Source organism: Entelurus aequoreus, linkage group LG01 (assembly GCF_033978785.1).
Source record: "Entelurus aequoreus isolate RoL-2023_Sb linkage group LG01, RoL_Eaeq_v1.1, whole genome shotgun sequence".
Taxonomy (NCBI): domain Eukaryota; kingdom Metazoa; phylum Chordata; class Actinopteri; order Syngnathiformes; family Syngnathidae; genus Entelurus; species Entelurus aequoreus.
Genome location: NC_084731.1, coordinates 58675923 through 58698258, shown reverse-complemented (window position 1 = coordinate 58698258; position 22336 = coordinate 58675923). Strand labels below are relative to the sequence as shown.

The following is a 22336-nucleotide window of genomic DNA, read 5'->3' as shown; positions in this document are numbered from 1 at the left end:
AGACCATAATAATGTTTTTTTATCAAATGTGCTTTTTTGTGTGCTACAGTTTGTATGTGTAAAGAATGCTGGTATGAGCTTTTAAACATAACCCGTTAACTGCTGCCAATCAAATGGTGAATAAGATACTCTTTAGGGTTCATATGTTTGTAAATCTGACTGTGATGAAGTCACTGCCTCACCAGTCATGAACCTCACCGCATGTCACTGAAAGCAGCATACGTGATGTATCCACTGACACAAATTAGCATCAAGCTCGTCGCTCACTTTCTTCCTACCTCCACCAGATAAGCGAGCCCGTTTTCCATCGATTCCCGACTGAGATAGTAGTTCTCCCTTTTTTTGTTTACATTCTCGTACACGTTTTGGGTCAACGTTAAACTGCCTGGCCGCTGCCAAACCAGAATTCTGCTGCACATACTTCACAACCGCTAGCTTGAACTTTAAGTCAAACTTTATGTTCTTCTTCCCCCTTAAAGTATTCCCGTCCATCAGTTGTGGTGTACCGGTATCCTGTTCATTCAACTCACGTCTACTGTTGCTTGCCATGCTGAAACTTTTCCTCGTGGGTTTGTTGTTGTCGTTGAGTGTGTGTTACGCTATATGCGGTGACCCATTGCAATATGTTGATTACCCAGAATCCCCACGTAACGTCTGCTGTTACCGTAATTACCAGAATTACTGCACCTTTGCTTTTCCTTTTAGCTTATAAATTGGGCTTAATGAAATCAATATGATTTTAATCTAAATTATGCAAATAACAGGTGGCTATTTGGACATGGGCGGTTATTAGGAAGAGGCGGCTAATTCACAAAATGGGGTCAGACCCCGGGCGGCTATTAGGACATGGGCGGTTATTTGCACAAGGGCGTTTATTTGGTAATATACGGTATATGATACATATATTACATCACATGTAAGAAAGTGGCTGCTGTTGGCAAGAGCTCTGTGCTCTTGTGTCATCCTTTTGTGTTTCCCTCTTGTTTTCATGTGTTATTATATATATATATATATTTTTTTTTTGCCTTTTGGTTTGGGACCCTTTGGGACTGTGCGACAAGGGGTGGCACTTTCGTGACTTCTGCGGTGCTTTTTTGTGGACGTCTGGATCTGCCTCCCGGGAGCCTTTTGGCCATGGAGACCAGCTGCTGGGTCTCTGCCACACCAGAGTCCGTTTGGAGGGACTGGAGGAGATGCGGATGAAGAGACATGGCTGCGGAGCTAGCACTGAGCGCCGGGTCGGACAGGCTTCACAGTGTCTTGGCTGAATGAGCAGGTATCGGACACCTCGGTCTCCTTAGACGCATCCTCGTTCATCCATGCGGACTGGACACTGGCCGAGTTAGTGGGCGGCTGAGAGTGGAGTCGGCTCTCTTGGTTGCTTTGTTGGGTCTGCTCCTGTCTCTGGCCATGCTCCCTCCACCCCAGCAGACGATGGCGTGGAACACCGCGGAGGCCACTACAGTGTATATCTTTCCTTTACTTTTTATTCATAGCTGTACGTCAGCGATCCTGTTCTGTCTCCCTGTAATGTTTGATCCTGTTCTGTCGCCCTGTAATGTTTGTCTGATCTTGAATGGGATTGTGCTGAAAATGTTAATTTCCCCTCTGGGATTAATAAAGTATTTCTGATTCTGATTCTGATTCTGATGTACAGTTATAACATAATACATCACATATATAATACATATATATATATATATATATATATATATATATATATATATATATATATATATATATATATATATATATATATATATATATATATATATATATATATATATATATATATATATATATATATATATATATATATATATATATATATATATGGATGGTTTCCCTGCTCGTCAGGGGATTTTAGTCAGGGGAATAAAATCCCCTGACAAGCAGGGAAACCTGCGAAACAGGCTTGTTGGGATGATATAGCCTCTGTGTTTTTTCCTGACCTAACATATATTCCGCTCTACCGGTATTGAGCACTGTATAACGTATATATATATATATATACAGAAACACAGACACTTGTAAATGTGTTAGCCTATTAGCTCATGCTAACGACGCTAGCTTGATTATATTACGATAGCACGTACAAATATGCATGAAAACAGTCCTACAGACATCACACATGGGACGGTTTAGTAAGTAAGAATTGTTTTAGTTATATTATAAATATAACTAAAACTTACAAACGTTGCTTGTAGAGATGAATGAAGATTTATTACGAGTGGAAACACAATGGATGATTAGTAGACAAAACAGCACTTGTACTTCCGGTTGAAAAGCTCAGTCTTAACAGAAGGGCACAGCAGCACCTACAGTGAGTGAACTCGTCCAAAAGATAGTGCCATAACACAAAAAAATAACACACCATTGTAATGTCTTTGCTTGTTTTTTTTGTTTTTTTGCACAATGGCCGTTACCGAAGAAAAATCCCTAAATTAGCTGCACCGTTTTATAAACCACAGGGTTCAAAGTGCAGGAAAAAAGGCTTGTACTCTGGAATTTACAATACTAAAGGTTTTAAGTGGTGGAAAAGTGTATTACAACTAGTGGTCCAACAATGGTTAAGAAACTATTCTGTGATCGACTCTTCTCGTCCGTCATCTCCTGGCAGAAGCTCCACCTCAACTGAGACCCAAATGAGGACAAACAATATAAAAAATGTACGTGTGTTCTTACTTCATCATGCATTAAATATGTGGTGAAGTTCTTTGTAACATTTGTTGGTTAAAATAAAGTATTGACTAAAAAGTGATAAAAAGAATGTAGTAAAAGTTAATGTACATGTGATAGAGTAAGTTCTTTGTTACACGAGTAGGCAAAAATAAAGTGTTGACTAAAAAGTGTAATAAAAAGAATGTAGTAAAAGTTTAGTATATGTGATACAGTAAGTTCTTTGTTACATGTGTAGGCAAAAATAAAGTGTTGACTAAAAAGTGTAATAAAAATAATGTAGTAAAAGTTTAGTACATGTGATACAGTAAGTTCTTTGTTACATGTGTAGGCAAAAATAAAGTGTTGACTAAAAAGTGTAATAAAAAGAATGTAGTAAAAGTTTAGTACATGTGAAACAGTAAGTTATTTGTTACATTTGCAGGCTAAAATAAAGTGTTGACTAAAACGTGTGATAAAAAGAACATAGTAAAAGTTCATGTGCATGTGAAACAGTAAGTTCTTTGTTACATTTGTAGACTAAAATAGTGTTGACTAAAAAGTGTGATAAAAATAATGTAGTAAAAGTTCATGTACATGTCATACAGTAAGTTCTTTGTTACATGTGTAAGCTAAAATAAAGTATTGACTAAAAAGTGTGATAGAAAGACTGTAGTAAAAGTTCATGTACATGTGATACAGTAAGTTCTTTGTTACATGTGTAGGCTAAAATAAAGTGTTGACCAAAAAGTGTAATAAAAAGAATATAGTAAAAGTTCATGTACATGTGATAATGTAAGTTCTTTGTTACATTTGTAGGCTAAAATAAAGTTTTGACTAAAAAGTCTGATAAAAAAAATGTAGTAAAAGTTCATGTACATGTCATACAGTAAGAGTGTACTAGGGGGCGCTGTTGCAATACTCCAACACTTCCTGTTATTCTCAAGTCTCTTCTCACAATTAGGGAGAAACTTCTGGAATCATTTTGCTCTCTCCCCTGTCTCTGTCTCTCTCTCTCTCTGTCTCTCTCTCTCTCTCTCTCTCTCTCTCTCTCTCTCTCTCTCTCTCTCTCTCTCTCTCTCTCTCTCTCTCTCTCTCTCTCACTCACCCCCCCACCCCTGTCTCTCTCTCTCTCTCTCTCTCTCTCTCTCTCTCGCACACACACAAACACATGCACACACACACACATACATACACGCTCACATGCGCACGCACGCACGCACGCACGCACACACACAGAATGGTCTCTTTGGATCCCCAGGTACTTTGCAAAAGACCTCAAGGTAACACGCACACACACACACGCAAACACACACACACACACACACACACAAAACACACACACACACACACGCACACACACTAAACAGGTGCTGTCAACAAATCATCAATCCCATAATTTCATAAGTCGTTGCCACGAGCAACACTGCCTTGTTGGTGGGACCAGAGTGAGGGGAAGAGGAATGTACCAGACTGCAAGTAAACAGAGCATGGAAATTCACACACACACACACACACACACACACACACACACACACACACACACACACACACACACACACACACACACACACACACACACACACACACACACACACACACACGCACACACACACACACACACAAACACACACACACACACACAAACACACACACACCCGACTGCTCCTGCTTCATTTGGGGGATTTCACCAGCACTTTTACATCAGGTAAATAAATGTCCAAGCCACATATTTGCTGCATGATGTCATCGCTTTGTGCCGGCAATCAGCTGATTTTGTTTACCTTCCAGAACTTTTGTCTGGGCGACTCTGTTGGCCGGAGTCTAACGCATGATTTGAGACCGCTGCCATGTCGATTCTTGTTGTTATTGCAGTTATTAAACATTATTTGTGCATGTTACCTTGGCACAGTTATATTCCATAGTGATGATTAAAAACAGACTTGCTGTGGATTAATTTTAAATAATATTATTTCTTCACCTGCATTAACCAGCAATGAAACAACAACAAGATGTCACGGTATTAAGGCCATAATCAAACACCATGCTCAAATGTTCTAATCATATTTATTACTGCAAACATTACAGCTGTCAATCTTTGGGCACCACTTGATTTGATTCTTGTGGGAAACGATTCGATTCAGAATCGATTATTGACTCAAAACGACGTTTGATTGAAAATCAATACATTTGTAATAACATTGGGTGCCAGTTCTGTGATTAACTACATTCCTCCATAAAATAGATAAACATTTCTATGTTACTTAAAGGGTAAGTGCACTTTTTTTGGAATGTTGCCTATTGTTCACAATCATTATGAAAGACATGATGGATGGATTTTTTTGTTTTGTTTAATGTATTCGAAATATTAAATAAACGTAAATAAAAGTGTGCTTACAGCAGGGCCAATGGAAGGTTCTCCATTCCGTCCATAAAACCAAAAAAAAAAAAAAAAAAAGCGCCAACAATACTACATTTACATTTGGTGACTTTAATATGAGCAAGTATTAGTGATATTGTTATTATCAGTGCTACCGCAGACAAACTATTTATAGCAACAACAATGTATTCACTTCCTGTGTCTCTATGTTTACATCATCGACTGATCAGCTGCTTCCTCACTTCCTTGCTCCCTGTAAGTTTATTGTAGATCATATGTCTCACCTGGACAGTAGAAGTCTGAGTAGGTATTCCGACAAGTTGACACACTTTGACAGCCAATTTAGACCCGGAAATGGCGAGAACAACACGAAAAGAGGCTTGGCTCCACTCCCCTTTTCTTCATGAGGATTATGAGTAATTTTTCATATACATGGGAACATATGAACATCCTCGCAGTCGGCATCCTATTGACAGCAGACATTGTACAGTAAGTGATGCTTTATTATGTTTGTTGGCTCTCATGAAGTCTGCAGTGAGTAATAATCAGCAGAGGTGTGGGCTCGAGTCACATGACTTGGACTCGAGTCAGACTCGAGTCATGAATTTGATGACTTTAGACTCGACTTGACAAAATGTAAAGAGACTTGCAACTCGACTTAGACTTTAACATCAATGACTTGTGACTTCACTTGGACTTGAGCCTTTTGACTTGACATGACTTGCTACTTTCCCCAAAACCCAACGATTAAAAAGTTATTCGGGAGCGCTCCATATCTTCCAAAGTGTACGTGTGTGTGTCTGTCAGGGAGTGTGCGCTTTGTCAGCTTGTGTGTCTGTCATTACAACAGCCAATCGAATTAGATCCATGTTGTTTTCGTCCTACGGCATTCATCCAATCAAATTGCAGAACAACCAACAAAGAATAGCTCTCAAACAACGCGCCAGTGAGGAAAAATGACCCCAAAGATAGTTCGGTTCGGGTATTAAAACTACGACTTGGTCAACAAAAAACGAATTGCAACAACTTCCAACTTTGTTCGACATTTGAAGTTGCAAACAGAATGGTAAGTTTTGAATGTAAGCTAATGTTTATTGGCTAAGTAACATAACTTTTATTTGCTGTGTAGTCAAATCAGTGAGGCTGTAAACTCACTGCTAACGTTATAACCATACACATCTTATAAGTAGACGTAGCATCGAGCGCTACTGCCTACTGGCGCAGACAAGACGTGGAGCCGCCATCTTGGAGTGGTGATCCGCTCCACTCAGTGCAATTCATTTGGCAGGAGCAATGAACTGTCAGCAAATTTAATTCATTTTACCTCACTGAATACCACTCATTTTCACACGCTTTTTTGTCATACGTGTAGCTATGATAAAGGACACATGTTTTGGCGTGTTTTATTATTCAAAGTTTGCTTAACAGTAATACAATATTCTTATATGCTATAAGTGACCAGACGTCCGAGATAAAAACTGGGAATATAATCCCAGAGAAGAGGGAAACAACGGTCAGCTATTTTTAAATTCAAGAAACAATATGATTAGGTAAAATATACATAAGTATATCCTACATAGACAATGTATGAAAACATTAGATATCTATATATCTTAGGGACCTATAGACTGTATCTATGTTGCTGCAGCAGCAGAGTTTAATCTGTCTTGACACTTTGTATTGATATTTTGTATTACATTCTTCCTTTAAATGATCATGTTTACAGTGATTGTTATATATGTATTTTTTATGTATGTCGCTTTGAAAAAAAGCGTCTGCCAAATACTTTAACATAAACATATATAAACACCTGAAAGTCTTTATATCAGCTAAAACCACCAATTTGTTTCACTGGATTCAGAATAAAACTAAATTCTGTTTTACCCAACAATCTTAGTATTTGAATAGTGTTAATTGAAGACTTATTCCTGGTTACAAGTATACTGTTAAGAAAGTATTGTCTTATACTTTGCCTAAAATGAGAACACATCATAATCAGTGGCGGCTGGTGAATTTTGTTTTAGGTGGGGCAGAAAGTTTGTAAACCAAACCCCTTTAGGGCCATCATCCTCCCCCAGAAGATTTCTTTGTGATTTTCACATACAAATATTGAAGATCTTTGCTCCTTCTCAACTCTGTGGTAATATTCTTTTCACAAAATACAACCAATAGTACGTCAATGTTAAATCTTACTTGTGAAAAGTAATCCCCCAATTCCTATTTTCAACAGTCCGCTCATTTGAGTAGGAAAACGCTGAACACCAGCATGGCATCTTTGTTTTCTACCTGTCAACTGTCAGTTTAGGCTGCTCGCCGGCTCCTCATCACCACTTCAAGATGGCAGCCAAAATTGCTCGCGTCACAGCAGCCAATGCTGCGTCTACTTATAAGATGTCTATGGTTATAACGTCATTGCAAACACGGCAATCTGTTGCGTCCACTGCAGTTCGCTACCTTATTCATACTTTTTGTCAAGTGATTTTTTTTAAGCAGGGCTGCATGAGGTACCTACATAACATTACGTTAGTCAATGTATCACACACAGTAACATAACGTTAGACGGCGGTCAGCAGCACCGCATATTTTTAGCCACCTACAAAAAGACAAACATAGTCAAATAAAGGTCAGTTAAAATGTATACTATATTAAGAATATGTGTACATATTGCATAGGGCCCTGACATCTAAAAAGTACAACTCTGTTCATTGTTTTGTTCATGTTTTTGTTATGTTTTTCATGTGTACGCACACATAAACACACATACAGTATGAGATGAGATCAATGAGATAAGGTAAGAACAGGATAGAAACTGCTGTGGAACTAGTTACAATGCAATATGCCATGGAATTACAATGTTAACACTTTTGTACAAATAAGTACAGTTGCACTTGTTTTTTCAAATGTGTTTATTCTGTAAAGGAATGAGTTAAATGTTTAAAATGACTGGTTAATAGTGCTTTAATAAAGTGCAATGTCAGCACTATTTTTTTTACTGCAATTTCAAATGCACTTGTTTTAATAAATAAATACAGCATTTTAAAAGCATACACAACCTGTGTAAATATATTAGTATGTGGTTAAAATGACTTGAAAGGACTCGAAACTCAAAACGCAGGACTTGGGACTTGACTTGAGACTTTCCAGTCTTGACTTTGGACTTGACTCGGGACTTGCCTGTGTTGACTCGGGACTTGACTCGAGACTTGAGGGCAAAGACTTGAGACTTACTTGTGACTTGAAAAACAATGACTTGGTCCCACCTCTGAATTAATCAGTGCAAATGTTGGAAAAAAAAGCAAACGTTCTGATGCATTTGTGAAATTAATGATTAAAATGTTGGGCTTAGGGTTGTAAATGTTACTACATTACATATATACTTACATCATGTATATATAACCTTAATGGAGGTGTTTGGATGTTTTTTTAAGGGCTTTAAAGGCAGCCCTTGCAAAAATGACTAATGATTTATTGTTAATGATGGATTATGATGCGTCATCTATGTTGCTGCTTCTTGTTCTTAGCGCTGCTTTCGATATCTTCGATCATAATATTTTATTAGAGCGTATCAAAACATGTATTTGTACGTCAGACTTAGCCTTGTCTTGGTTTAACTCTTATCTTACTGACAGGATGCAGTGCGTCTCCCATAACAATGTGACATGGGACTATGTTAAGGTTCGGTTCTTGGCCCTGCACTCTTTAGTATTTACATGCTGCCGCTAGGTGACATCATACGCAAATACGGTGTTAGCTTTCACTGTTATGCTGATGACACTCAACTCTACATGCCCCTAAAGCTGACCAACACGCCAGATTTTAGTCAGCTGGAGGCGTGTCTTAATGAAATTAAACAATGGATGTCCGCTAACTTTTTGCAACTCAACGCCAAGAAAATGGAAATGCTGATTATCGGTCCTGCTAGACACCGACATTTATTTAATAATACCACCTTAACATTTGACAACCAAACAATTACACAAGGTGACTCGGTAAAGAATCTGGGTATTATCTTCGACCCAACTCTCTTGTTTGAGCCACACATTAAGAGTGTTACTAAAACGGCCTTCTTTCATCTCCGTATATTGGAAATGGCAACAGCGGAGGATGAATGCCCCACAAAAACGAGGAGCTTATTGACTACAATGGCAGACGCGTGCACATTTTCAGGACATATGCAGATCCCAAATACACATGAGCGGATACCAATAGGTAAGAACAGTTGGTTTTGTATAATATTGCAAAAAAAAACACCAGATAATATGTCTGCTAATAGGTGCCATTTTGGGGTCCTTATACACACACTATAATAATACCGTATGTTGAAGCACAGTGCGTCTGACTATGGTAGCCCTAATGTTCCAACAATCCATCAAGCGGTGCGGCTTCGTAGCTAACCAAAGTTGTACAGATGTTTGGGCGCTGTGTGTAATGTTCAATATTCTCAATGGAACATCAAAGTTTTGGTGTTGCTTTGCCTTGCCAGCATAATTAATTGAACAGGCGTCAACCTGCAGTCCATAAGTATCTCTTATGTGTGACTGCCATCTACTGGTCTCACTTATTATTACACTATGTACCAAATACAATTGCTTCGAGGTCGGTAAGCACAACCAGAATGAATACATACATAAGGCGCACCGGGTTACAAAGCGCAAAGTAAATTTTTGAGAAAATAAAAGATTTTAAGTGACAAACAGTTGAATAAATCTTATAGACTTGACCAAACTAAACTGATTGGCCAAGCATGAAAGTCCTTCAACAGAATAAATCTTAAAGGCATGACTCTTCAGTAAATTCCAAAACAGACTTTTGGAGTTTTAGTCTGCTGTTTCTTGCAGGTCTACAAAGATTTTGGTCTCCATGGGTGTGCTACAAAGTCACTTGGTGCTGCTGTTTGTTTTGGCTGTGGCCTCGCCAACCACGCTGTCTGACAAGGACTATGGCGGCATCCCCCTGTGGATCAACCGCTTGCTCGGTGAGCCCAGCGTGCTGAGCCTAGAGGGCCGCTTGGACCAAGCCTGGTACCGCGCCAACAACCCTCAGGCGTGTCCTCGGCAGTGTGACTGCCCCATTCAGTGGCCCACGGCGCTGTACTGCGACCACAGAAGTCTGGCTGCCGTCCCTGGGTTCCTGCCAGCCACAACTAAGTACCTGTTTCTGCAGGTAAGGAGGTTCTTTGGAAGTTGTCCACTACTCCACCACTCGGTCTTGGTTTTGTGTCTTTCACAGGGAAACAACATCTCATCCTTGTCTTCGCCACATCTGGCAAACATCACTGGGCTTCGCTGGCTCATCCTGGACCACAACCGTTTGAGAAGTGACCAGCTGGACTGGGGTTTCCTGCAAAACCAGACGCTACTGAATTACTTCTTCGCCAACCGCAACCAGCTGAGCTCGGTGCCCAGCGGTCTGCCAGACGGTCTCAAGCAGCTCAGACTCGCCCACAACAAAATCAGCAGCATCGCGCCCGGTGCGCTGAAGAACTTGCAGAACCTGACGGTGCTGCTTTTGCAAGGAAACCGATTGAAGACCATCAAAGAAGGAGCGCTCGATGGTAGTGGACCACTCATCATGTCATGTATCCCTAGAATAATAGTATTATTTACCACGACAATACCAGACCAACAAGTGTGTTCATGTGTTACAGGTCTCCTTGGTCTTCACCTGCTGGACCTCGGCGGAAATTCCTTCTCATTAGTCCCCAAACATTTACCGCCCTTGGTGCAGCAGCTCTATCTGTCCAATAACTCCCTCTCTGGGGTCCACAAGGACAGTTTGGTGGGGTTGGTGAACCTCAGGCACCTTGGTCTAAGTCACTGTGGCCTGCAGAGCCCCCACATCCACCCTGAGGCCTTCAACCTCTCCAGCCTGCTGGAACTGGACTTGTCTTACAATGAGCTTGTGAGCATACCCACAGTGCCCACCACCCTGCAGCACTTCTATCTGGAGGCCAATGACATTCGAGGTAAGCTAGCAAAGGTAATACTTGCACACACACACTTTAATTAACATATGTGAGCCCAAACATCTAGAATCTCCCAATAACGAGTGAAGGAAATGGAGTGAACACGTGTCAGTTGTATCAAATAAGTCAATGTAAAGAAATGATGATCCCCTAAATGTAATCAGTTGTTCTGTATCCCATTTCTGACATGTACTAAAAGTTTCATTAAAATCAGCCCAAACTACAAACGGACAAAAAACAACTAACCAAGCTAACCAACTAACCAACAAACTAGCCAACTAACTAACTAACTAACTAACTAACTAACTAACTAACTAACTAACTCAACCAACAAAATAACCAACTACCAAACTAAACCAACCGACTAGCTAAACAAACTGACTAACTCAACCAACTACATAATCCAACCAACAAGTTGAAGCAACTAACTAACTAAATGTACTAACTACACCAACAAACTAAACCAATTAACAAAAACTAAACTAACTAACTTAACAAACTAACTCAACCAACTAACGAAAACAACCAACCAACAAACGATACCAACTAACTAACTCAACCAACTAACAAACTAACACAACCAACAAACTAACTAACTAAACCAACACACTAACTCAACCAACTAACAAAATAAACCAACTAAATAACTAAATCAATGAACTAACTAAACCAATTCACTAAACCAAATAGCAAACTAACTAACTAAACCAACTGACTCAACCAACCAACCAACTAACAAAGTAAAAAAACAACATACAAACTAAAAAAATTACCAACCATACAACCAACTAACTAACCAACTAACTATCTAAATAACTAACTAACTAACTAACTAACTAACTAACTAACTAACCAACCAACTAACTAACTCAACCAACTAACTAACTCAACCAACTTGTTCCAATCAGTTAGGTCAGGCCGTTCTTGGTCAAATGTTGCTTCTTAGTGCCGTCTTCATCACCTGGGGGTGATTGCTATTATGTTTTTTACCTGCTGCTAATCATCACCTGGACACTGTTCAAGCCAGTCACTCGTCTTTGCCGGAAAAGTTTAGAGTCTTGTTTGTCGGAGGACAGTGTTCTGAAAATTACTTTAAAAAAGTAATTAACTAATTAATTAATTAAGTAATTAATTTTGAATTACTAATGGAATTACACTTAAATTAATGTTATTAATTACTAGGGAAAATAATAAATACGTTACTTAAAAGAAAGTTTAAATATCTGGCATTTGCAGTGGATAGATGTTTGATATAGAGCAGTGGGCGTGTGTCTGTGCTTTTAAAAGGCGAGGCCTGTTGCCAAGTTACGTGCGATGTCGTCGAGGGTTTCAACGGAGCTGTGTTTGTTAGCTTTAGCAGTTAGCCAGCTCTTTTGAATCTCTTCACCGGATTGTGTCACCTCTGCTTAATAAAGAGATTGAATGTGCTTCCATGGCTGTCGTACCTTCTTGTCAACAAACAGGGTGTTGTTTGGATGGCAAGTTTGTCACTTCAATCACCGATTTGTTGTTCATTACTCCCATCGTGTACGTGTGCGTGCGTTGTTGTCTGCTGTGTCACAGTGTGATGGTGCCCCATCCTGTTTGATATCAAGTTCATTTTAGTGCGATACTGATTGTTGCTTTCACTAGTAAAAAGATATTTCCTGCGTTGAACTTGCTGCACTTATGACGCTGTCTTTTTGTCGACATGCAACCACATCAAAAGTAGCGCGCCACGTTACATCACGCTATCGCACACGGCATTGTAACGGACTGAATTGTAATCAATTAGATTACTGGTTATTATTAAAAGTAACTGTTATTAAATAATTACGTAATTACAAACACCGTGGGAAGAACTATCAGTTAGTAGCATTTTTGACTTCTTGTTAATAATAAAAATGGGCCAAACTCATATTAAAGAAGTCATACAATATTATTCTTATCTTTTACTTTCAACGCTTAAATCTCTAGAACAGAGGTGTCAAAGTCGTTTTCACTGAGGGCAAAAGTTACGCAGTTATGTTTGGCCCCAGAGGGCCGCTTCTAACAGTGAATACTATTATTACACCATTTTGTATTGCATTTTATTAGTAGATTTAAAAAATAAAAATAAAAAAGTCAAAAAAATATGGTAACTTGGAATAATTTCACCTCAAACTTTACTGTATTTTACTGTAAATGGAAAAACAGTACTGCTGTTTTTATGGTTAAAAAAAGGCAGCTCAGTTGCCAGAATTTTACTGTAAAAACTTTTTTTTTTTTTTTTACTGTAAATAAAAAAAACTGCAATTTTACAGTAACATTTTGGCACCTGAGCTGGCAGTTTTGTTTTTTTTCCACCCCAAATCAACAACTGTAGATTTTTCGGTGTATTACTGTAAATGCCAAAACAGCACTACAGTTTATTACAGTAAAAAAAGTACAGTTTTTTCATTTAGAGACAAATGCTGTAAAAACCACAGTAAATTTCGCAATTTTACCATGAAATCTATTGCTACTTTTACATTGCACAATTTGATGGTTAACTTGCTTTGAAATCATTATTATTATTTCTTTGAATATTTGATAACATATTTTTGCATAATTAGACAATATTTAAGTTAACATAATTTGCAATTATATGGAGTGCTAGTATTTTTTTTAAGAAACATTACATTTAGTAATGAAAGTTACTTGATACAAATTATTTGCGGGCTTTCGAGGGCCAAATAAAATGAAGTAGCGGGCCACATCTGACCCCCGGGCTTTGAGTTTGACACCTGTGCTCTAGAGCAACCTCAGATCCATCACTCAATTATAATTTTTTTTTGCTAGTGTTTTTTGTTTGTTTGTTTAATGCCCTTTTCAGTCCAGACAATTTGAAATGAATTTGTGGGGATATCTATAAAACAATCCTTCAGACTTCCTCCAAACGGTTCGTTTGGAATTTTGTTCAAGTGTTACATCAGCAGGTTATCCATGTATGGTAGAAATTTACCCAAACATTATTGTGCCTGTGTGCCTTGTGAGTGCAAAGAAGATTCCTGCTTCCCACAAACTTTCACAAAAAGATGGATTTTTCGAAAAAAACGACTTTTACTGGCAGGCTTGGTGACTATGATTTATAGCATTGAAACGGTAGGTACTAACAGTAGGTTAGAAATATGTGAATGATACAATATGCTATGTCAGCTGAATTTGTTTTGTAGCTAGATTAGCCTTCTACTGTAAGACAACTGCTGGGATGTTACTGACTGTTTTTTTTTAAATGTTTTTTTGTTTGTTTGTTTAATGCCATTTTTACACTTAAAAACAACTATTTTTTATGGCAAACACACAAAATAGGGCCTTTGACAAATGTTCCCCAAAAAATGGAAATATTTGATGTTAAGTATTTGGAGCCTTGAATAAATAGGTCAAAAATTCATAACATTGTTTCCGCCCGAATGCAGCTGAGATAGGCTCTAGCACCCTCGCGACCCCGAACAGGACAAGCGGTAGAAAATGGATGGATTTTGGTTCCTCATTATTTTTTTGAGCAATTATAGTTTTAAAGGGAAACAAACATCCTGCATGACAACATTGTGTTATTAGAGTCAACATTAAAACATTTTCTCCTTAAATTTCACCGATTTGCTCTTTTATTCCACGTTTTTACGTGTTTTTTTCTGTAATAGTATTCATAGATTGTGCCATGAGCTGTTAAAACATTATTTGATGACACCTCTGCTGAAAAACTCCCACAATAGTTACTTGTTACTTTACAAAAATTACTAACGGAATTAGTCTTAAATAAATGTTATTAATTACTAGGGAAAGTAATTGATATGTTACTTTAAAAAAGTTTAAATATCTGGCATTTGCAGTAGAGTGTGTCTGTGCTTTTAAAAGGCGGGGCCTGTTGCCAAGTGACGTCATCGAGGGATTCAACGGAGCCGTTTGTTAGCTTTAGCAGTTAACCGTTCACCAGCTCCTTTGAATCTTTTCACCGGATTGTGTTGCCTCTGCTTGATAAAGAAATTGAACATGCTTCCATGGCTGTCAACAAACGGGGTATTGTTTGGATGGCGAGTTCGTCACTTCAATCATTGATTTGTTGTTCAATATTCCTATCGTGTACGTGAGCGTATGTTGTTGTCTGCTGTGTCAGAGTATTTCATGGCAGAACGCTAAAAATGCGACAACAGACCACCTTGACAATATTAACTAAGAACGATACAACATTTAATATGAAGAGTATGTTAACGTCCCGCATCGACGTTTTTTTGCAATCGAGCAGTTATTTAATAAGTAAACCATGAAAACATTAAAATCCGGATATGATTTCATTATGTGGGTTTTAGCTGTCCATCATAACAAAGCTATTGACTTTGGTTGGGAAGTTGCTCAGACCAGGACGGAGCTTGGGTGGAGTCTCCGTCAAGGAGGGAGGGGCTGAGAGGATGGCTGCGCTACAGGGGAGGGGCAATGTTATCACGGAGAAAAAGTAGGTTAGCAAAAGAAAAAGGGAGATTGGTATGAAGACATCTGCCACGGTTTTAGAGAAAACAGAGCCGGATGAGGGAGAAGCACATGTTGTTCTACTTTCCAATCTCCTCTTTCCTCTATCTCAACCTTGCTCCACCAGTCTGACCTAGAACACTATCAAAACATTTGGTCACGGTAGAAATTGGAAAGCAGTTTTGGCTGTGGTAAAAAAAAAAAAAAAAATGCAAATCACTCCGACACACACCTAGCAGCTCCAGCCTGGCTGAGAGCAGCATTATGACTCAAATAATAAGTGAGGAAAGATGGTGTAATACAATACAAAAATATAGGAATGACACAAAAATGACAATGAACAATATTGCACTTCAGATGGAACAATATAAATCAATAGAAATAACAATATTGACAACTACTAGGGTTGTACCGATACCAATGTTTTGGTACCGGTACCAAAATGTATTTCAATAATTTTTTAAATAAAGGGGACTACAAAAAATGGCATTATTGGCTTTATTTTAACAAAAAATCTTAGGGTACATTAAACATATGTTTATTACTGCAATTTTGTACTCAAATAAAATAGTGAACATACTAGACAACTTGTCTTTTAGTAGTAAGTAAACAAACAAAGGCTCCTAATTAGTCTGCTGACATATGCAGTAACATATTGTGTCATTTATATTTTATTATTTTGTCAACCTAATGAGGGACAAACTGTAAAAATTGAATGTGTGTGTGAATGGGTGAATGTGGAAATACTGTCAAAGCGCTTTGAGTACCTTGAAGATAGAAAAGCGCTATACAAGTATAACCCATTTATCATTTTTGATCCACTTGTTCACTTACTGTTAATATCTGCTTATTTTCTTCTTTTAACATGTTCTATCTACACTTCTGTTAAAATGTAATAATCACTTATTCTTCTGTTGTTTGATACTTTACATTAGTTTTGGATGATACCACACATTTTGGTATCGATCCGATACCAAGTAGTTACAGGATCATACATCGGTCCTATTCAAAGTCCTCATGTGTCCAGGGACGTATTTCCTGAGTTTATAAACACATTATAAATTAAAAAAAAGAAAGAAAAAAAATCGATGTAATCATACTACTATCGACTAGATACGCTATTGTACTTGATATCATTACAGTTGATGTCAGGTGTAGATCCACCCATGGCATTTGTTTACATTCAGGGGTGCTAGCTTGTTGTTAGCGGTTAGCTATTGTATCCTTCTACAATGTGTAGTGAAGCATGTTTAGCTATTCCTCGTCCTGCAGGGATGATACATGTAAGAAACATACTTTATTTGTCGCCATTAGTGATTTAGAAGTAGCTAAAACACTGCAAACTGCGGATGGACATTAGCTGCTAGTTTGCTAGCCATGTCTTAAAGATATTCTTCCTGAGGGCGTTTCAGTGTTATAACTTCACCTTTGTTGTCAGTTTTTAGGCCAAAATCATCTATTCTCCCTTTTCTTCTACACACTGTGTCTGCTTGTAAGTACTCTGTGTGTGTGCGCTGCCGAACATGCTCCTCTGCTCGTAAAACCAGCAATGTCATGACGAGATGACGTGCCATCATGCCAGTTAATTGTTTTTTGTTTTTTTTAAAAGGGGAACCGGTACCTTTCAAACAGAGTATAGTACCGTTTTTGATTCATTAGTACTGCGATACTATACTAGAACCGGTATACCGTACAACCCTAATAACTAATAATATTATTAATTACCTTTACTTTTAACATTAGAATTGTTTCAGGTGCAACAATACATTAAAAAAGTAAAGGAAAAGGAGCAAACTCTATTAACCTTTTACATTGTTATGGTACAGTTAGGTGAAACTTTAGCAGTGATGTGGGTGTTTGTGTGTGTATGGATACATGTTTGATGGTGCTACATTTATTTTAATTTTTTAAATGTTGTTCTTTCCAGCTATTGAAGCAAATCATATATCATCTATATTTGCAGTACATAATTTATTTTACAAAAGACAAGTGTGGGATACTTTTTTTGTTGCCTTATTTGTGTTTGACTTTATTAAATTGATTTATATATTAACATTTGGTGCAGCCGGGCCGGAGCAGGAGGGGATAGAAAGAGAAACAAAGGAGGACAAAGGGGGAAATTGCTGGGACAAGAGGGGGGGGGGGGGGGGAGGGGTAAGACAGAGAGACAACAACAACAACAAACACAACAATAACAAACACAACAACAACAACAATGAAACAGAGGTTGATGAAGCATATGAACATTTCTTAATCAAGTTCATAATACTTTATGACAAACATTGTCCATGGATACAACTCAGTAATAAGCAGAGAAAGAATAATCAACCATGGATGACAAAAGGATTAAACAATGCTTGTAAGAAGAATACACTATATAGAAAATTTACAGAGGCAGAAATTAAGTACAAAAAGTATAAAAACAAGTTAACAAACATACTATGATCATGTAGAAAAGAATATTACAGTGAATTATTGGACAGGAACAAAAATAATATGAGAGCAACATGGGGCATCCTCAATAGCATTATTAAAAATGGCACTAAGAGGGACTACCCCCAACACTTCTTAGAAGTAAAAAAAAAGAATGACAACATAAAGGAAGTAGTTGAAAGCTTCAATAATTACTTTGTAAATATTGGACCAAAATTGGAAGAAAGGATTCCAGACCCAATTTCAATTGAGGACTATAATGATAACATAGAGCGAAATCCCAACTCCATGTTCCTCAGTAATGTGACACAGGAGGAAATAGTTACAATTGTGAATACAATGTAAATCTAAGACTTCAACTGATTGTAACGGAATTGATATGGAAATGATAAAAAAGGTTATTGAAGAGATCTCAGGACCATTAATGTATATTAGTAAACTATCATTTCAAACAAGTACATTTCCAAACAAAATGAAAATAGCTAAAGTTGCACCAATTTATTAGACTAGAGACAAACACCAATTTACAAATTATAGACCTGTTTCTCTACTTCCACAATTTTCTAAAATCATTAAAAAACTGTTCAATAACAGATTAGAGAGTTTCATAAACAAAAATAAAATACTCAAAGAGAACCGGTATGGATACAGAGCTAATGTTTCAACTTCAATGGCTTTAATTGAAATTACAGAAGAAATTACCAATGCAATAGATAGTAAAAAATGTGCGGCAGCAGTTTTTATGGATCTAACTAAAGCATTTGACACAATTAATCACAATATTTTAATCAAAAAACTAGAACGATACGGCATCAGAGTGTTAGTCTTAAACTGGATAAGAAGTTATCTAACAAACAGGAAACAATACGTGAAGCTAGGTGAACACACATCTACAACGCAAAATATATCCTGTGGTGTACCTCAGGGATCAATACTAGGACCTAAATTATTCAATCTCTATATAAATGACATTTGTAAAGTTACAAAAGATTTAAAGTTAGTATTATTTGCGGATGATACAACAGCGTTTTGTTTAGGAGAGAACACACAGAAGATAATACAAATAATAACAGAAGAAATTAACAAATTAAAAAGATGCTTTGACAAAAATAGACTATCGTTGAATCTTATTAAAACTAAAATAATGCTATTTGGTAACAGTAGAAGAGAAAGTCAAACACAAATACAAATAGACGGAATAAAAATTGAAAGAGTAAATGAAACCAAATTTCTATGTATAATCATTGATGATAAATTGAACTGGAAATCTCATGTAAAAAATATACAACATAAAGTAGCAAGAAACACGTCAATAATGAATAAAGCAAAACATGTTCTCGACCAAAAATCACTTCATATTCTCTACTTCTCACTAGTGTTACCATATCTGAGTTACTGTGTGGAAATATGGGGAAATAACTACAAAAGTACACTTCATTCATTAACGGTGTTACAAAAAAGATCAGTTAGAATAATACATAATGTTGGATATAGAGAACATACAAACCCTTTATTTATTGAATCAAAAATACTGAAATTCCACAATTTAGTGAATTTGCAAACAGCTAAAATTATACACAAAGCAAACTATAATCTGCTGCCTACCAAAGAATATACAACAATTATTTTCAAAAAAAGAGGAGAAATATAATCTTAGAGAAAAATGTAATTTAAAACATTTGTATGCACGTAAAACACTTAAGACTTTCAGTATATCAGTATGTGGAATTAAATTATGGAATGGATTAAGCAAAGCAATCAAACAATGTACTAATATGATCCACTTCAAGAAACTCTTCAAACTTAAAGTGTTTACAAAGTACAAAGAAGAAGAACCATGATAAACATTCTGGATTTATTCCATCCATCCATTCTTTCATTCTCAAAATAATCTTACTTATCTCATCATATGTAATATAACTTACTTCACCAATTATTATGTATTTATTTATTTTTATTGTGATTACTTATAGAGCATATTGTGAATAAATTGAAAACAGGAAGTGAACAAAAGTTTTAGCAACTGTTATGTAAAAGAAAAGGGGTAGGATTAAATAAGCTCTGCTTCTTCCTACTCCTTTTCGAACATGTTGAAAAGAGAAACTGGAAATTGTGATGTATCATGTTGTATGCTTGCATGTTCCAAATAAACTCAAACTCAACCCAACTCAACAACAGAACAGCATCGTCAAACACAATATGTACAAATATGATAGTAAAAGTGATGGCAAAGAAGCAGTTAGTGAAGTAAATAATAATACAGAAATGACAATGAACATAATTATACTACAAATGGATCAATACAAATACCAATACAAATAGCAATATTAATAATGAATAATAATTACTGTTATGAACTGGTCAAGGGGGGAGACCCCGGGATGCAGAGACGGGAGGCAAGTTTGAAAATACAAAAAGTCATGAATTTATTAAGTCCAAAAAGGTACAACAAAAGGCGATGGGGCAGAAGTGCACACCATGAATATTAACAAAACAGGTTCCTCAGTGGTTGGCAGAGGGAGCAACCAGGGCGCACCAAGCACTGCATAAAGTCCTTGCTGCCTCAGGGAGGCTAGGGAACAAACACAATTAATTTGGCAATAACAGGACAGGGAAACAACATACCATGAGGCGAAGTAGGCACATGCACGTGCGGAGTACAGGAAACAATGACCAGCAAGGTCAAGCTGTGGGTGAAGAGCCTAAATACTGGCGGGCTAATTGTGAGCAGGTGTGTCACCAGGTCCGCCCCTCGCAGAGGACGAATCACTAAAACAGGTGCAGACAAAAAAGAGAAGGCAGGAACACACTAAAAACACAACAATTACTTCTATTATCAAAAATACAATTGTTTCAAATGCAACAATACATATATGTAATGATACTTTGAAATACAAAAGAAAGCAGATAAATGGAGGGGAAAAAAGAGATAAAAACTGTATTAACCTTGTAGATTGTTTTAGTAACAATAGGTTAGATTTAGTCAGTGTGCCATGTTACCCAGTTCCCCATAGGGCAACAACATTAATATATGTTTGAAGAAACATGATTATATGCATGAGTGTATGTATGTATATGTACTTGTATATGTACAGTATGTGTGTATGTATGTTTGTACTGTGAATGTATATGTACAGTATGTGTATATGTATGTTTGTACTGTAAATGTATATGTAAAGTATGTCTATATGTATGTTTGTACAGTGAATTTATATGTACAGTATGTGTGTATGTATGTTTGTACTGTGAATGTATATGTACATGTATGTGTATATGTATGTTTGTACAGTGATTGTGCGTGTGTATGTATGAACTTTGAGTGCGTAGGTATGTACTGTATTTGTGTATGTATGTATTGTACTTGTGTAGGTATGTATGTATTTATGTATGTTTCTGGGAACGTGTGATGGTCCTCCATTAAAGCCAAACACAGGCTACCGTGTGTTAGCTAGAGGAAGTATTTTCTCAAACGAACACACAAAACACGGCGCCAACCCGGCGCTTTTTCAACTGAACGCAGAGCTGTCTGCTCCTCTCCTTCATGGCATCCCTTGCGTTTACTTTAGAGCTCAACTTGACCAGTTTCTGCAGAGAAGTGGGCCCCCCAAGCTACTCAAGGTTGAAGACCCTGCGACTGGACGGCAACAGGATGTCCTACCGAGAGCTCCCGTCTGACTGGGTCTACTGTCTGAGAGTGATTGAAAGTATTCACATTTGAACACGCGTTGATAATAAAACCCAACATCATTGTCATTCTTCAGCATTTTTCCTGTGGGTTTCCAACTTCAACAGGGTTTTCCTTGGACACCGAGTGTGACATGCTGTCTCATTTCTTCAAGTAGTGGTTTAACTGAGCTGGGAGTATATATGACGGACATTTAAGAATGGCAAAACTCAGTAGCACGCCCTGGGGAAACACTGACTCACTTGTACTAACGTCCCCGGTTGTAGAGCAGGGATTTGAAGGTCGTCTACGAATGTTGACCAGGGACTTGAAGACCGTTAAACACTTAAAGGCCTACTGAAACCCACTACTACCGACCACACAGTCTGTTAGTTTATATATCAATGATGGAATCTTAACATTGCAACACATGCCAATACGGCCGGGTTAACTTACAAAAAGCAATTTAAAATTTCCCGCTAAACTTCCGGTTGAAAACGTCTATGTATGATGACGTATGCACGTCACGTCAATCGTTGAACCAGAAGTATTGGTACACCATTGAATCCAATACAAAAAGCTCTGTTTTCATTTCAAAATTCCACAGTATTCTGGACATCTGTGTTGGTGAATCTTTTGCAATTTGTTTAATGAACAATGAAGACTGCAAAGAAGAAAGTTGTAGGTGGGATCGGTGTATTAGCGGCTGGCTGCAGCAACACAACCAGGAGGACTTTGACTTGGATAGCAGACGCGCTATCCGATGCTAGCC

General features: G+C 37.5%; 1 protein-coding gene across 2 annotated transcripts; it reads left to right on the top strand.

Moving 5' to 3' along the window:
• The first annotated feature begins 3933 nt into the window (after positions 1 to 3933).
• LOC133633492 (lumican-like) lies at positions 3934 to 21896 on the top strand. Of its 2 annotated transcripts, none has more exons than XM_062026066.1 (5): positions 3934 to 4366; positions 9877 to 10201; positions 10268 to 10592; positions 10686 to 11003; positions 21467 to 21896. In XM_062026066.1, exons 1-5 carry the CDS (start codon positions 4122 to 4124, stop codon positions 21616 to 21618), a joined length of 1365 nt encoding a protein of 454 aa, XP_061882050.1. In that variant the 5' UTR covers positions 3934 to 4121; the 3' UTR covers positions 21619 to 21896. The 2 variants fall into 2 exon arrangements, with proteins under 2 accessions (XP_061882050.1, XP_061882116.1); XM_062026132.1 differs by having other exon boundaries at positions 3938 to 4366; positions 10268 to 10508.
• The last annotated feature ends 440 nt before the right edge of the window (positions 21897 to 22336 follow it).